Source organism: Poromitra crassiceps (assembly GCF_964638095.1).
Source record: "Poromitra crassiceps genome assembly, chromosome: 13".
Classification (NCBI taxonomy): domain Eukaryota; kingdom Metazoa; phylum Chordata; class Actinopteri; order Beryciformes; family Melamphaidae; genus Poromitra; species Poromitra crassiceps.
Window position 1 is genome coordinate 21,893,219 of NC_139644.1, and position 15,832 is coordinate 21,909,050.

Genomic DNA, 15,832 nt, shown 5'->3' on the forward strand with positions numbered 1-15,832 from the left:
GCCATGCCATTGGGAATGTGTGTGTGTGTGTGTGTGTGTGTGTGTGTGTGTGTGTGTGTGTGTGTGTGTGTGTGTGTGTGTGTGTGTGTGTGTGTGTGTGTGTGTGCGTGCGTGCGTGCGTGCGTGCGTGCGTGCGTGCGTGCGTGCGTGCGTGCGTGCGTGCGTGTGTGTGTGCGTGCGTGTGTGTGTGTGGCATCACTTTGACAATCTGTGGGCACTCTTGATACCTTAACTTCACCAGAAATGTATTTAGAAACCATATCATAAAACCCAAGACAACAATAAACATGTCACCTCCTCCCCCTGAATGCTGATGACCCCCGAGGGCCAATCAGAAAAAAATGTCACCTTGTTTTAACCATGGAACTATTTGACCATTATTACCATTACCATTTACCATATTAACCTGTAATTGTAGCGCCCCCTTGGGCCAGTCAGTGCTTTTGCATGACTGCAGTGATGAGGTGCATCACTTGACCATACCATAGCCTGTAGATGCCATGATGAAGGCTTTGATCCTTCAAGGCACAATGTACACTACAGTTTAGAAATGTAGTCAATGCTCTTATCCAGAGCGCTAGGGATTCCGGGGTATATGGCTGTTTTATGGCACTGGATGTAGCAGGAATTGAACCTGGACCTTGTGATTGCATGAGTGTCTCTCTAAACGCTATAAGCCAGACTGTTCCAGCTGATAACTTCTTGTTAAAGAAAGTGTCAGCAGTTTTAAATAAGTCTGTAAAAAGCAAATGTCTGAAAACTACTCCCAAAATCAAATAGGCATTTAAATTCAAATATGCCAAGTCCCAAAGTCGCAGTGTGCCCAGATTGTTCGACTGGTTAAGACCCTCACCTCTGAATAACATGGACCCCTGGTGGCCTGGGACAAGGTGAGTGCATAAAGTGGGGATTTTATGAAAACTAAATCAAAATTACATCCTAAAATATATTACTGCAAAATGTGCAATGCACTGCTGTATCAGTGCAGAAAAGCATGTCAGATCTTTTGCAGATCTCTGCTTTCTCTGTTTGGAAATTTGTCTCATTGTGAAGATGAACAATCAAGTGATTATATTCTCTTGGTTGTTTTATTGATTTTTCCTGCTTATTCCACTCTGCTGAATGTGATGAAATGGTAGCATTCATCCTCTTCGCTGTAACTGCTTCTTACCACAGAGTGGCACTGCAGACATGTCTCTTAAAAATCTGTGGTCACACTGAATGGCCACATTGATGACAACAGTGAAATATCTAAATCCTCCATGGACTAAAGATGTCTTTAATGTCTGATAACAATAAATGCTATTTAGTTTGTTTTCCTTCAATTGTTTTATTTTTAATATCGCCAAGCTAAGATCAGTTTTATTTGAATGCAAAACTAGAGAGACAGAAAGTAGTGCATATCTGTGAGATAAAATGCCTTGTCCCTCTTAATGAGCCTTGCAGCCCAGTAAGCAGTGTCTACCAACTCGACAAAGAATGCGCATTATCATGTTATAAACAAAATGACAGATTTACAATAGCTTGTGAAATATTTTATTCAGTTCTGGGATTGGTTTTTCAGCAGTTGTTGATGCCTTTGGACTGATTTCATCGTCATGGAAACTATACACCGAAAGTTATTCGAAGGTACAATAGAGGCATCATTATCATGCAGTAACACACCACAACAAGATACTGATTTGATCAGCGAGGGGGCGGGGCTTGTGTCACCTCCAGGTCCAAGATTGGTTCAGCTTCCACGGTCAGCATGCTGCTGCTGGTACCCTCAGAATCCACGATGTCATTATCTGGCCTGGACTTAGTCTCTGGATACTCAGGAGCTCTACTGTCTGTTGACTGCCCCAGAACAGAATGCACCACGTCCTGTGTGTGGTGGATAGGGCTGGATCCTACTAGGTCATTTTGTCTGATAGAACCCTGTTGGCCCTGGATGTGTGCTGTGCTTGAGGTGTACACACCCAAGGGGGTGAGAGAGCTGAATGTAGTGTGGAACTGTGGCTGGCCAGTGGGGGTGGTGGAGGAATGGATGGGTGTGGGGGAGCTGGACTCGGAGTGTGTGAGATCAGACTTGTTTTGCACACTCAGAGAGGGATGGGACTGGCTGAGACTTCCCGGGGAGCACAGAGGGGCAGAGCTACTCATTGTGAGAATAGGGGCTTTGTATCCCACCTGAGGGCCTGGAGAAGTCACCGGGAAGCTGTGAAAGGCAGCGCTGAGGCCCAGGAGGGACGGACCTCCCCGGCCGTGAGAGTGGGTCATGTAGGGAGAGTTGGGTGTTGTTCTGGAGGTCTGGAAGGGGCCGCACTGACTCTGCAGTCTGTGACCGGCGGCTCTGTCCTTGTCAGAGCAGCACTGGTGTAAACAGGATGACATGGGACTAGTGGACTGGAGCAAATGGTCCACCTCAGCCCTTTGCCCCAAGGTGGGGCCTCGGCTCTGGGCAGGCGTCCCACTGCAGCCCCACACATTTCTGGCAGGGTGGCTAATTGCCTCATGATGGAGGTGTGGCCTGGTGGTTCTATCCAAAGGCACCCCGGTCTTCCAGTCACTGGAAGCAGCCACACTGGCACTGGGAATCATCTGTACGCCACAGGAATATGTGGAGACTGGAGAGGTATAATGCGGCATCGTCATATGAGACTGCAGGAAATGCATCATCTCATGGAGCTCCTTGGTCAGGTTAGATATTTCGTGGTTCAAGTTGTTCACCTGAGAAGGAAAATAATTATCTGCTGTTTGATCCTCATCAATGACAAGAATCAGAGATAAGCTTGCAGGGAAAGGGATAAAGGCCTAGTTGCCTCAAAGACTACATTTAAAATTGGGGCACGTTCACTTTCAGTGTCTTATAGTGCACTTAACTTTGGCAGGGCAGTGCCCATGACCTTAGCATTTTACTTAACACTGAAAGTGTGTCAACAGAGGTCTGTTTTTAGATGTGTCCCCAGCCCTCAAGGACCAGCAAAAGTGCATTACGGCCGAGGTGAAAGATGCACAAAAAGTCTGCTGAATAGAGATGAATAAAAATGAATAAAATGTTTGGACTCTCTTTTGTCCTCCAAACATAATAACATAATTCACATTTTCCCATTTGTATGTAAGTTGATCTGATGTTGGGACGACATACCTCTTTGTTCAATTTGCTGATGTTCTGTCTCACTTCCTCTGTCTCCAGAAGCAGGTTAGCACTCACCTGGAGCGGATCTGTAACTGGGTAGAAAAAGATAGGAAAGAGACAAATGAGACATGACAACTAATCTCAAATCATTAATCTTATACTTTGAAGCTTGATATGTATCGGTATTGGTTAAACGTGGAGAAACAGCAAAACGTGTCTAACAAAGGGTTAAAACCTGATATTTTCCTGTGTTAATCCAACCTTGTATGAATAATTTATGGTGAAAGCCTCGTTACTGAAATGTGCTTTCAGTCAAGGTTTCTGTTCAGTTTGGTACAGTTCAATACGTGTTGTTCATCCACTGCGCTGCTTGTGGAGAGATTACCTTTTCCATTAGTCTTTGCCTCGCTCTGCTCTACATTAAATTGAAATGCATGACCATTGTCCTCGATTCCATCCACGACTCTGGTAGAGACACAAATAAGAGTTGCATAAGTTTGAATGGAGGCGAACCGATAAGCAATTCATATTTGAATGAAGCAGATTGAATGGGTCACCTGGGGCTGAGGTCCAGCGGGCTGACGGGGATGAGCAGCTTGGCCGGCCGATGGCTCAAGCCTGGGTCAAGAGTAAGAGTGGGCAATGGAGTGGGGTAGAGCTCGTCATTGCTGAAGGGCTGAGGGGAGGGGCTGTGGCCTTGACAGTCCTGACCAGGTGACCTGCAGAGGCGGAGCGCGTTGATGTGGCGGAGCTCCTCCCCCAGCAGGGTGCTGAGGCAGGCCTGGCGAACAGGGCTGCCCACTCCATGCAGCAGGGGCAGCCCCGTCTCATGAGAGTGTCCCATATCTTCATCATCTGACTCCACAATAAAGGGGACTTTATGGTCCATAGCAGCGTGGCTCTGGGGGACAAGAAGGTTGGAAAGTTTGTTAGGGTTTCTTTTTGGATTTATGGGACTGGATGAATAGAGGCTGTGGAAAGAGTCTTAAAAATGCACGTGGCAAGACGTTTTTGTAAAACAAATACACCATAATACACCACGTCATATCCGCGTAAATCACAAACTGGGGTAACTGTAATTGTAATTACAGTTACCCCCAGTAATTGTAATTGAGGTAACTGGGGTAACTGTGACACTATTCACCTTATGTAGCCCTGCCCACTTGACCCAGTTGTGTTATGACTTCCTGTTCAAAAAGCCATCTGTTTCAAACCTAGTCTGACTGCACACACATTAATTCCCCTCAGCAGTGTTGGCCAAAGTTAACACAACGAACACGATATATAAGTACTGTACTGTCACAGGAAGTGTAAACACAATAGGAAGTCATTGGCTGACGCCTGCGATGGGACATATTAAGGTGAATAGATTCACCCAATTAGCTCAGTTTAATTGCAAGTGTCAGGTGTGATCACTGAAAGGAAACTTTCTTCTGAACAACAGTGAGAAAGAAATCTGCAGCCACCAATGATACAAAGATATGTTTTTTCCTGGTAACACTTTATTAGGATAGTCCGCCTATAGAGTCTACAGAGTATTTGTAACATTTCAACACTTTATTTATAGTAGATATCCAATCATTCAAATGTATTCGCTTTGTCTGTAGATGTTTAGCAGAAACAGTGAGATCGGTACCCTCCATTTCTCATAGAGAAAGCTCTCGTAAATGAAGTAGACACAAGCAAAAATTCAATTTATATCAATTTATATGCGTTGCCTAATGGCCCTGCTGCAGCTTCTACTGATTGATTCACAAAATGATCTCAATGGGGCTACATGGCCCCCGAAGAACAAAAATAACTGTAGGCTATTATATTTGGCATTTGAATTTTGATTAGGCTTTTAATCAAATTCCACTCAGTTGTGACTCAGCTTGCAGTTTGATTGGCAGTTATTGTTTTTAATTGGTTGGCTGCCTGCCTTCCTTAACCATCAAGCCTCCAGAGGCTTTCCAGGATAACTGTCGCCTATACAAGAGCTAGTGCGTAGGGAATATTTGAAGACATGTTCACTTTTTTCTTTTCTTTTCAGAAACTGTCTCTAAATGCTCATTTTTGGTGAGTTTTGAGAGGTGCTCATAGACCATTTCTACAAGGCGAGTAGCGTTCTTCTCACAGTACAATCTATTTTTTCACTCTTGAGATATAAACTATCAAATTGATAGTTAAATAAAATATATAAAATATCAAGGCAGCTCCTCAAAAGCTCTCTTGTTTAAGATGTTTGATAATGTGACAGCTGACATTATTGGCTGACAAAACATAGGGCTCAAATATTAACCATAGGCCTACTCATTACAGCATTGTGACAGGTCTTTAACGCAACCTTTAGACACTCCACCCTCACAAACTGTGTGTTTATAATGGTAAAAACCTATAATAATTTCCAGGATGAATGGCATCAGACTGTGACAAGCTCAAATTGGCTAAAGAATAATTTCGTAGTTCTTTTGTCAAATTCCATGGCGTTAGTGACAGTGATTCTGTGCCTTTTCCTTCTTTCTTAGTGGACAGCAATTGCCAAAAATGGTCAACTTTCACACCTACAGTTATGCCAGTGGCTTAAAAACACAAGGATGCCTATAAGAGGACAATGTTCTCCTGATTAGTAAGTGTCCAGAAATACTCCTCAAAACTGTTATCTTTACTATTAGTAAAAAGGTATTTCCATGAACTACTACCCCCCATTCCCCCCACAAAAAAGCTCATTATAATGTCTTGTCTAGGAATATTGTGTGGTCGTGACTTTCCTGGAATGCTTTGAAACACAAATATGAAAAAAGTATGAAAAAGATTGTGAAATCAACCTCTGAGTCTGAATGATTTCACAAGATGAATGCATTTCTGCAAGAAGATCAATGATTGCAAACCTTCAGTGAGCTGATGGGAGAATTTGTCAGACAGATGAAGGCTGAAGTAATAACCTCAGCGAGGCAGACATAGCCTAGCCTGGTAAACCGCCCGTCACGTGAACTCACATTGCATTTGGTTCTCCGTGACGACTGGTTTAGTGAAACCTATGTGGAGCTATACCGTCCATCTGGCAGCGTCAGGTTAGACATAGCCTACCTGAGACAGAATAACCTCAGCGAGGCAGACATAGCCTACCTGAGACAGAATAACCTAAGCGAGGCAGACATAGCCTATCTGAGACAGAATAACCTCAGCGAGGCAGACATAGCCTACCTGAGACAGAATAACCTCAGCGAGGCAGACATAGCCTATCTGAGACAGAATAACCTCAGCGAGGCAGACATAGCCTACCTGAGACAGAATAACCTCAGTGAGGCAGACATAGCCTATCTGAGACAGAATAACCTCAGCGAGGCAGACATAGCCTATCTGAGACAGAATAACCTCAGTGAGGCAGACATAGCCTATCTGAGACAGAATAACCTCAGCGAGGCAGACATAGCCTACCTGAGACAGAATAACCTCAGCGAGGCAGACATAGCCTATCTGAGACAGAATAACCTCAGCGAGGCAGACATAGCCTACCTGAGACAGAATAACCTCAGCGAGGTAGACATAGCCTATCTGAGACAGAATAACCTCAGCGAGGCAGACATAGCCTACCTGAGACAGAATAACCTCAGCGAGGCAGACATAGCCTACCTGAGACAGAATAACCTAAGCGAGGCAGACATAGCCTACCTGAGACAGAATAACCTCAGCGAGGCAGACATAGCCTACCTGAGACAGAATAACCTCAGCGAGGCAGACATAGCCTACCTGAAACAGAATAACCTAAGCGAGGTAGACATAGCCTACCTGAGACAGAATAACCTCAGCGAGGCAGACATAGCCTACCTGAGACAGAATAACCTCAGCGAGGCAGACATAGCCTACCTGAGACAGAATAACCTAAGCGAGGTAGACATAGCCTACCTGAGACAGAATAACCTCAGTGAGGCAGACATAGCCTACCTGAGACAGAATAACCTCAGTGAGGCAGACATAGCCTACCTGAGACAGAATAACCTCAGCGAGGCACACATAGCCTACCTGAGACAGAATAACCTCAGCGAGGCAGACATAGCCTACCTGAGACAGAATAACCTAAGCGAGGCAGACATAGCCTACCTGAGACAGAATAACCTCAGCGAGGCAGACATAGCCTACCTGAGACAGAATAACCTCAGCGAGGCAGACATAGCCTACCTGAGACAGAATAACCTCAGCGAGGCAGACATAGCCTACCTGAGACAGAATAACCTAAGCGAGGCAGACATAGCCTACCTGAGACAGAATAACCTCAGCGAGGCAGACATAGCCTACCTGAGACAGAATAACCTCAGCGAGGCAGACATAGCCTACCTGAGACAGAATAACCTAAGCGAGGCATACATAGCCTACCTGCGACAGAATAACCTCAGTGAGGCAGACATAGCCTATCTGAGACAGAATAACCTCAGCGAGGCAGACATAGCCTACCTGAGACAGAATAACCTCAGCGAGGTAGACATAGCCTATCTGAGACAGAATAACCTCAGCGAGGCAGACATAGCCTACCTGAGACAGAATAACCTCAGCGAGGCAGACATAGCCTACCTGAGACAGAATAACCTAAGCGAGGCAGACATAGCCTACCTGAGACAGAATAACCTCAGCGAGGCAGACATAGCCTACCTGAGACAGAATAACCTCAGCGAGGCAGACATAGCCTACCTGAGACAGAATAACCTAAGCGAGGCATACATAGCCTACCTGCGACAGAATAACCTCAGTGAGGCAGACATAGCCTATCTGAGACAGAATAACCTCAGCGAGGCAGACATAGCCTACCTGAGACAGAATAACCTCAGCGAGGTAGACATAGCCTATCTGAGACAGAATAACCTCAGCGAGGCAGACATAGCCTACCTGAGACAGAATAACCTCAGCGAGGCAGACATAGCCTACCTGAGACAGCCTGGGAGACCGCGGAAATCTTGTTACTCCCTAGAGAAATGTAGTCAAATCATTTGTTCTCATTAATTAGAGCAGTGATGAAGTATTGTCTGCTAATGAGTATAGGCAATGAAATACTGTCAGAATGAAATATTCTCTCTCTCTCTCTCTCTCTCTCTCTCTCTCTCTCTCTCTCTCTCTCTCTCTCTCTCTCTCTCCTCTCCTGAGATGTGATGGTACATGTCTTACATCGTTTCCACTGCCCTCCCTCAGGTTGTAGGTGAGGTTGTGGTGGATGTCGGAGCTGAAGCGGCTGTCGTACTCTGGGTACAGCCCAAGGACTTCCCTCAGAGCCCTGACGCTGATGTACTGCAAGTCACAGTAGGTCAGCGCCTTCACGTCCGCATTGGTCTTGATCACCTGGTCCTGTCCTGGGAGGTCGGCCCCGATAAGGTCACCTTTGCCTGTGTGGATTGTAGGTTAAACAGAGGGGTTAGAATGGGTCGAATGCGGCTAAAAGATCCAAAAAGGGCAGCAGAGGGGGGATGTTTCACACTTGGCCCACACTGACCCAGGATGGCTAGAACCATGCCGTCTTTCAGAACCTCCAAGGAACCGGAGCAGACAAAATAATTGGCTTGCAGGGCGTCCCCCTGGCGGATGAGGTATTCCCCGGGTGCGCAGAATGAGGTCTTGATGTGCAGGGAGAGGGAGCGCAGACACCCCCTACTGGCCCGCTCAAATACAGGCAGCTGTAGGATGTCCTTGTTCAGATGCATGGCAATATCCGCCCGCAGTTCATCCGGAAAGTCATGCAGCAGCTGAGAGAGAGGCAGGGAAACACGTCAAGACCATTACAGTGCAACGTCCACTGGGACTCCGGCCCCTTGTCCGGTGTGTGTTGTTGTTGGTGTTGTGTTGTGTTTGTAAGGAGCTGGCGCCTCAAGGGTTAATGTCGTATGAGCTAATGCCTCGGGGTTAATGTCATATGAGCTGGCACCTTGGGGGTTAATATTGTATGAGCTGGCGCCTCGGGGGTTAATGCGCATTTTTTGGCGCATGACTGACAGACAGAGAGACATCGCCCGCCCGCCTGTACGCTAGGCAATTTGAGTATAAAGAATGGGTCTACTAGAAAGAGTGTGCTTGAGTAGGAGACACCAAAACACCTCCTCTTCTCTGGCGGATATCATCAATGTCTCTTTTCATTGATGGGAATTCTGAACACATGGCGTCTTTGTAGAGAACAGAAGTGTCTTTCTCACACTGCCTACTGCCTAGGTGCTTTGCCAAACACAAAGTACAGTAGCCATGAAAAGATATGAATGGCAGCACTTCAAGTAGGTCTATGTGTAAAAAGCACCTTGCTTATGCTATTTTGAAATAGTCTGTTGAAGGCTTGTCTGAAATACATACAGCTTATATGGTCAATAACAAGCACAAATAACTTGAAGCCAACGGCACAGTGGTGTGGACATTCAGTCAGGCAATGTTTTGGGGGTACCTCAATAACACGGCTAATTGCTTTCATGGACCCTTAACCCGCCCACATCCCCCAGCCACTCCCCCTTACCCATCCCTCGAACCCTGACTCTCTACAACCTGCCTACCCTTAGCTACAGCCCCTTTTCCCTAGTCCCATGCCTTCCTGACCACACACCCCTACCACCACCCACATGCCACAAGCCACTCCCCCTACCCTCCCACCCCTAAAATCTCTACTCTTAAAGTTTAGAGTCTACAACCTTCCTATCCCTAGCTACGGCCCCTTTTCCCCAGCCCCGCCCACTTCCACCACCCACACTTTGATTCAGTGTGCTCTAGGGCTAGGCTATAGGGCTATGTGGAACTATAATGTAGAGTTAAGCTAAGAATAGCTCTTCTGATTGGCTGACATTAGCCTATTTACAGTAAAGGCCATGTGTGACATGCCCTTTTCACTCTGACATTAGTCTCGCTGGCCAGCCTCCTCTCCCTTCCGTCCGAGGAGTCTGGCGCTGCAGGTCTCCATAACTGGGATAAACCCTCCCCTGCTCTACTCTGCTCTCCCATTTGAGCGACTGTTTCGGTGGCAGCCGGATGTCCGCTCCCGGCTTATTACAAGCGCTGTCATTGGCTCCGACCATGTAAATCAGAGCGGCTTCCGCTCCCTCCTCCCTGTGTGTCGCTGTAAATAGTGCCCTGCCGCCACAGTGAAAACAACAACGCTAACTAGCTAGCAAGCTAACGGCAGAAACCTACACGCTAGCTCGTTGCTACACGCTGAAAACGGCAAGTTGGATTGTTTGAAACTATTTTCCAAGGGCACTGCCGCTAAGCGCCGCCCATCGCAATCCCACTATGGAGACCTGTGGCGCCAGACTCCTCGGACGGAAGGGAGAGGAGGCTGGCCAGCGAGACTACTCTGACATTGACTTACTTATGTGACAGATAAACATGAGTTTTTAATGTAGTTGTGCCTGTGGAACAAAATGACCAACATTAGTGGAATCAGAAATCTTTCCCGACTCTTCCAGATTCTACATTTATATGCGCATTATTAATGTCCATCAGCACAAACAACAACACCACACACACAGACTGTGTCTTTGACATGCTAGCCAGTAAAAACAGACTTGAGGTGTTAAAGCCATCAAGTTCCCAGAAGCCATTGGTTGTCTGTTAGCTTCAACAATGAATCTATGATCTACAGATGGCAGTGGCGAGGGTGTTAATGACTATTCTCTCTTTCTCAACTCCTCCAAACCCTTGTAATTACATGGTGCTGCTCCAAAGTCCTCTCTGGCTTTCAAAGTTGTAATTTGCAATGTCCTTTAAATGTAGGCCACCTCAAAGTCATTGGAGTCTTATTCCATTTTCTTAAGTAGGTGCCATGATGAATTTGTGAACCTGGAATCTTGCCCCCACACAAACACCAGCAGCATGTCTTGGATTTGTACTTCATGAAAAGGAAAAAGGACATTACCACAGCCCATGCTGTCAAGAGTTGATATGTAGATAACTAAGAGTTGCTAAATGGTATATATATACAGTATATATATATATATATATATGTATATATATATACCTTTTGCTCAGTTGGTTCTGTTGTTGTTGTAGCGGGTCTGGTTCATTTTTGAGAACCGACCCTGTTACAATATGTATGTATATATATGTATATGTATATATACTGTATATACACACACACACACACACACACACACACACACACACACACACACACACACACACACACACACACACAAGGATTTTTTTACCCACCTCGTTGGCGTTGATGCCATTGTTCACAGACCAGGTGGCCTGGAAGTACTCTAGCATCCTCTGCTTCAGCTGCTGAGGCAGCCGATGCACACGGATGAAGTCCTTCAGGTCCTTCATGCGTGTGTGGTAGAGTGAGCGCCGTGAGTACATGCGCTGGATGATGGCTGTTACGTTGCCGAAGACCACTGCATGCATCAGGGCTGCAGGGGGGAGGGGGGCAACAATAAAATGAGTTCAAACCCTCTGAACGCTCATCAGTTGTGTTGGCGGCAATCAGTAGATCACCCATAAACTCACCGCCCATCAGCATGATGCAGATGGAGAAGATCTTCTCAGCATCTGTATTGGCGCAGACATTGCCAAAACCCACGCTGGTGAGGCTGCTGAGGGTGAAGTAGAGAGAGGCGATATAGGCGCTGGGCATGGAGGGGCCACCCATGGTGCTGTTGATGTAGGGCGTCTCCATGCGCTTTCCCAACTCCTGAAGCCAGCCTGTCGGACCAGAGGAGAGACGGGATGAGGAGCAGAGTGTAGGTGGGATAAGGCAAATGTGCGGGGAATGTTCTGTGAAAATATTCAAAAAAATCGTGGTTTGTGTGTGTGTGTGTGTGTGTGTAATATAAAATACAATGTGTATATAATATATATGTCATCTATGGAGAGCAATGCATCTTTGTGTGTGAATTGGATTCACACTCTGCAGGGGAGGACTAGTCTCTATACCAATACTCTGTGATCTGCACTTCCTCTGGGCTGAGAGGAGGCACGGCTGACGGGCTGAGGAGGTCTCAAAAGGTTGAAGTGATTGCTGAAGCATGCAGGCATGACGTTAGCTACCAGGAGAGGCACTATAAAATGACTCAGTATAGATATCCATTGTGGGAGAATATTATAGTCTTGATTGATTCTGGGATGTGAGAGCTGTAAACAGACACACGCAGCACGCACGCACGCACACACACACACACACGCACGCACATGTACACACACACACACACACACACACACACACACACACACACACACACACACACACACACACACACACACACTGCATTCACCTATTTCCCGGGTCTCAAAAGGTTGAAGTGATTGCTGAAGCATGCAGGCATGACGTTAGCTACCAGGAGAGGCACTATAAAAGGACCCAGTATAGATATCCATTGTGGAAGAATGTTATAGTCTTGATTGATTCTGGGATGTGAGAGCTGTAAACAGACACCTAGCACGCACACACGCATGCACACACACACACACACACACACGCGCACACACACACACACACACACACACACACTGCACTCACCTATTTCCCAGGTAACGGGGTCACTGCTTTCTATCTGCTTGCGTCCGATGACGTACCAGACACAGGCCATCCAGTGGGCCAGCAGGGCGAACACAGACATTAGCAGGGTCAGGACCACAGCGCTGTACTGGGAGTAGCGATCCAGTTTCTGTAGCAGGCGCAGCAGGCGCAGCAGCCGAACCGTCTTCAACAAGTGAACCAGAGACGTCTGGACAAGAGGAGGGAGAGCCAAACACACACATCGTTAGACCTGTTTCTACACATGTGGATTCATGTGATGACATCTCTCTTTGCACTATTGTACCGTTAGTGCAGGAAAAGTTTTGATTGAAATTCTTATCGCCAAGATTAAGTGGAGATATTGGGTTTGTGTGTGAATTGAGGCCTGTGACAAAGGAAGACTAATCCAGAACAAATGTGAGTGTTTCTAATGTGAATAGGACTGAGGAGAGCAGAGTACTGGGGGAAGCTCAGTCAATAGTAGCAGGGCTAATCTTCTACAGTCCAATGCTCTGGGGAGAATAACAAACACCAAAACAGTTCGCTTTAACAGAAGAAAAGAGAGCTGTCTTTTCTGGGGGGGGGGGGGGGGAAACGGAGATTGTGTCTAATAATGGCACCCAAACACACACACATGCACACACACACACGCACGCACGCACGCACACACACACACGCGCACGCACGCACACACACACACACACACACACACACACACACACACACACAATCTCACCACTGTGATGTTGAAGGCGTAGAGGAGGTCAAAGGGCAGAGCGGCGATCAGATCCACAAAGAACCAGGTGGTGCAGTAATGCAGGTAGATGGATCGGGCGTCGTACACCACCTGACCAGACTGACTCACATAGGTGGTGCGGAAATTCAGGATGATATCTGAGCAGCAGCAGTGAGAATAGGAGAGAAAACGTGATCAGCATGTAGAAAATCAAGGTTTTGATAGTCTGCTGTTAATGAGAGCGACGTATACCGGAGTCAAATTCTTTGTATGTCTACAACATACTTGGCCAATAAAGCTGATTCAGATTCTGAGATTGTTAGATTTTCCAAAGCTGTGTTTCATTGCAATGTTTCTGTCCCAATTAATGTAGGGAAAACCTTGATTCTCACATGCCCCATCCAGTGAGGCCAGAGGTCAGAGTCAGCTACAGAACAGCAGGGTGCAATGACTTGCTCAAGGACACTTCAGCAGGGTGGACTTTTGCTCTGATGGCGCTTGAACCCAGGTCGCCCAGTCGAAGTACTTTCTAACCATCTAGACTGCAGTTTAGTGGACAGAGTTAAATGGAGCTGTGGCAGAGGAACGTCATTTTTAAAAGTAGTTCCTGCTCAAAAACATGTCAGGGATACGGCATGAAAATGACGAACAATAAGTGGCACAGCAGGATGTAATTAAAGGTGAGCTAATTGATCATGAATATCAATGTGTGACTGCCACCAGACAAAGTTGTTGAGAGAGGGAGGGAGGGAGGGAGTCGATGCCCCTCGACAGCTGCGCTATCACACTTCCTTCAGAGGAAAAGTGGGACAAAGTGAGAGAGATCTAATTATGATTCGTAACCTGGGGCAACAGAGACACCCTGAGTGGGCGAGGAAAGGTAGGAAGGAGTTTAGTCATGTGCTAGCCATTGCCACGGAAACCACCACAGCTGCATCAGAAAATATTGCCTGTTCTTCATTAAGTTAATTATTGGTGTCTCTTCTTAATGCTGTTGGTGTTCCACTGCTTTGAATAATTTGAATAATAATTTGTGCCTGATGGTTTTTCCCTCACATATAAAATATATCTTAAAATGACTTCCGCTCGTTCTACCTCATTAAAATCCCAAAGCAACCAATCATGGTAATCTAGATGGTAAAACTATCCAATCACAGCATACCAACAATGGCTTTAACTGCTGAATACTGACTGGACAGGGATTGGCTCCAGTAGTAGTCGTGATGATCATGCTCGTTAAAAATAGCCTTTTCAGTGAGCTCAGAGAAAGTTAATATTTCAGCAGACGATTGTGGAAACAGCCTTCTAGTGTCAAACTTTGCACAGACATCATTCTGCACAGTGAAGCTCAAACGTCCAACTGAAGGAACAAGAAGAAAAACAAATCTTTGACTTTAGGGAGTCTTTAGACCGGTTTGGAGCACACAGACCATGTTGGCGGAAGCAGCTTTGAAAGTACAGTTAGCAGTTACTTCATACTGGAAGAAATTGGACAAAAGCAAAGCTATCAAGAGAAATGTAGTTTTGTTCACTGAAGCTGCTTAGAAAAGGTAGTTCGAAAACAGTACTTTGGAAAAATTGATCATATCTACATCTGCAAGGTCATATATAAACTCACATGAGTGCAAAGATGCCACGGATTAGGATGTCGATTTTTTTAATTCAATTTCTGTTTTTAATGCTCACACTGACAGCACGCCTGACAGAAACTAAAGTCTGAACATACTGTAAAGACAAACCTCCTCCTGTCTGGAGATCCAAGGAACCTTCTTTTGGATGACATCATCACTTTGGATGACATCATCACACACTACTCTCTCTACATTCTGGACCTAAACCCAAATCCAAACCCATATTTGGGTTCTTCGCAGACAAGAAATAAGGAATATGTTTCTGTTGTGTGTAAACATAAGATAAATAAATACATAATAGGAACCAATAAAGGAAAATTCCATTTTACAGCCAAATATAAATGGTAGTTACAGTAACTCTTATGTCTCATAATAATAATAAAAGAAAATGTCTAAAATTGAGGCGAACTACCACCATTGCTATACCTGGTTAAAACCAGAGCCGTGTAAGAAGAGTTGCGACATCTCCATTCACTCAAGAGTTCCAGGAAGTAAGGTCCTGGATTAAGCAGCACTGTCGAGTTGCAGCAAAATGGACAGTTTGTGTTGTACTTTGAAAGTTTTTTTTTTCTTTAATCAAATTGTACACTATCAGCTTTATTTTAGCATGCAAAAGTAGCGCGAGACCCATTCCTGGCTGGTCATTGGCTAATTAGTCTCGCATTTTGGTCCTCCGCTGACGCCACTCTCTCTCTAGAGGACACTAGTTAAAACCATCCGGATCCGTGAACTCACATTGTGTTTTGTTTCGTGGATCTGCTGTACACAGTCATTTCAGTGGGTGGAAGTAGCCAGTCCTTCAGCCAATCAGCGTTGGATCCCGTCAAATCCAAATCCACTCGGAAGAACTGCGAAATAACGTATTTTCCGCCCAGCCATTACTGTTA

General features: G+C 45.8%; 1 protein-coding gene across 1 annotated transcript in view; it reads right to left on the minus strand.

Moving 5' to 3' along the window:
• Nucleotides 1-1,686: 1,686 nt before the first annotated feature.
• The window catches only part of kcnh4a (potassium voltage-gated channel, subfamily H (eag-related), member 4a), a gene marked incomplete at both ends in the record, with an annotated part of 36,498 nt that continues 22,352 nt past the window's right edge, over nt 1,687-15,832 (minus strand). Inside the window, 11 exons of the mRNA XM_083649977.1 lie at nt 1,687-2,712; nt 3,131-3,207; nt 3,507-3,586; nt 3,679-4,022; nt 8,024-8,062; nt 8,261-8,475; nt 8,583-8,832; nt 11,273-11,472; nt 11,570-11,764; nt 12,579-12,786; nt 13,315-13,472. Coding sequence (XP_083506103.1) covers nt 1,687-2,712; nt 3,131-3,207; nt 3,507-3,586; nt 3,679-4,022; nt 8,024-8,062; nt 8,261-8,475; nt 8,583-8,832; nt 11,273-11,472; nt 11,570-11,764; nt 12,579-12,786; nt 13,315-13,472 — 2,792 coding nt within the window. The remainder of the gene's footprint in view (nt 2,713-3,130; nt 3,208-3,506; nt 3,587-3,678; nt 4,023-8,023; nt 8,063-8,260; nt 8,476-8,582; nt 8,833-11,272; nt 11,473-11,569; nt 11,765-12,578; nt 12,787-13,314; nt 13,473-15,832) is intronic.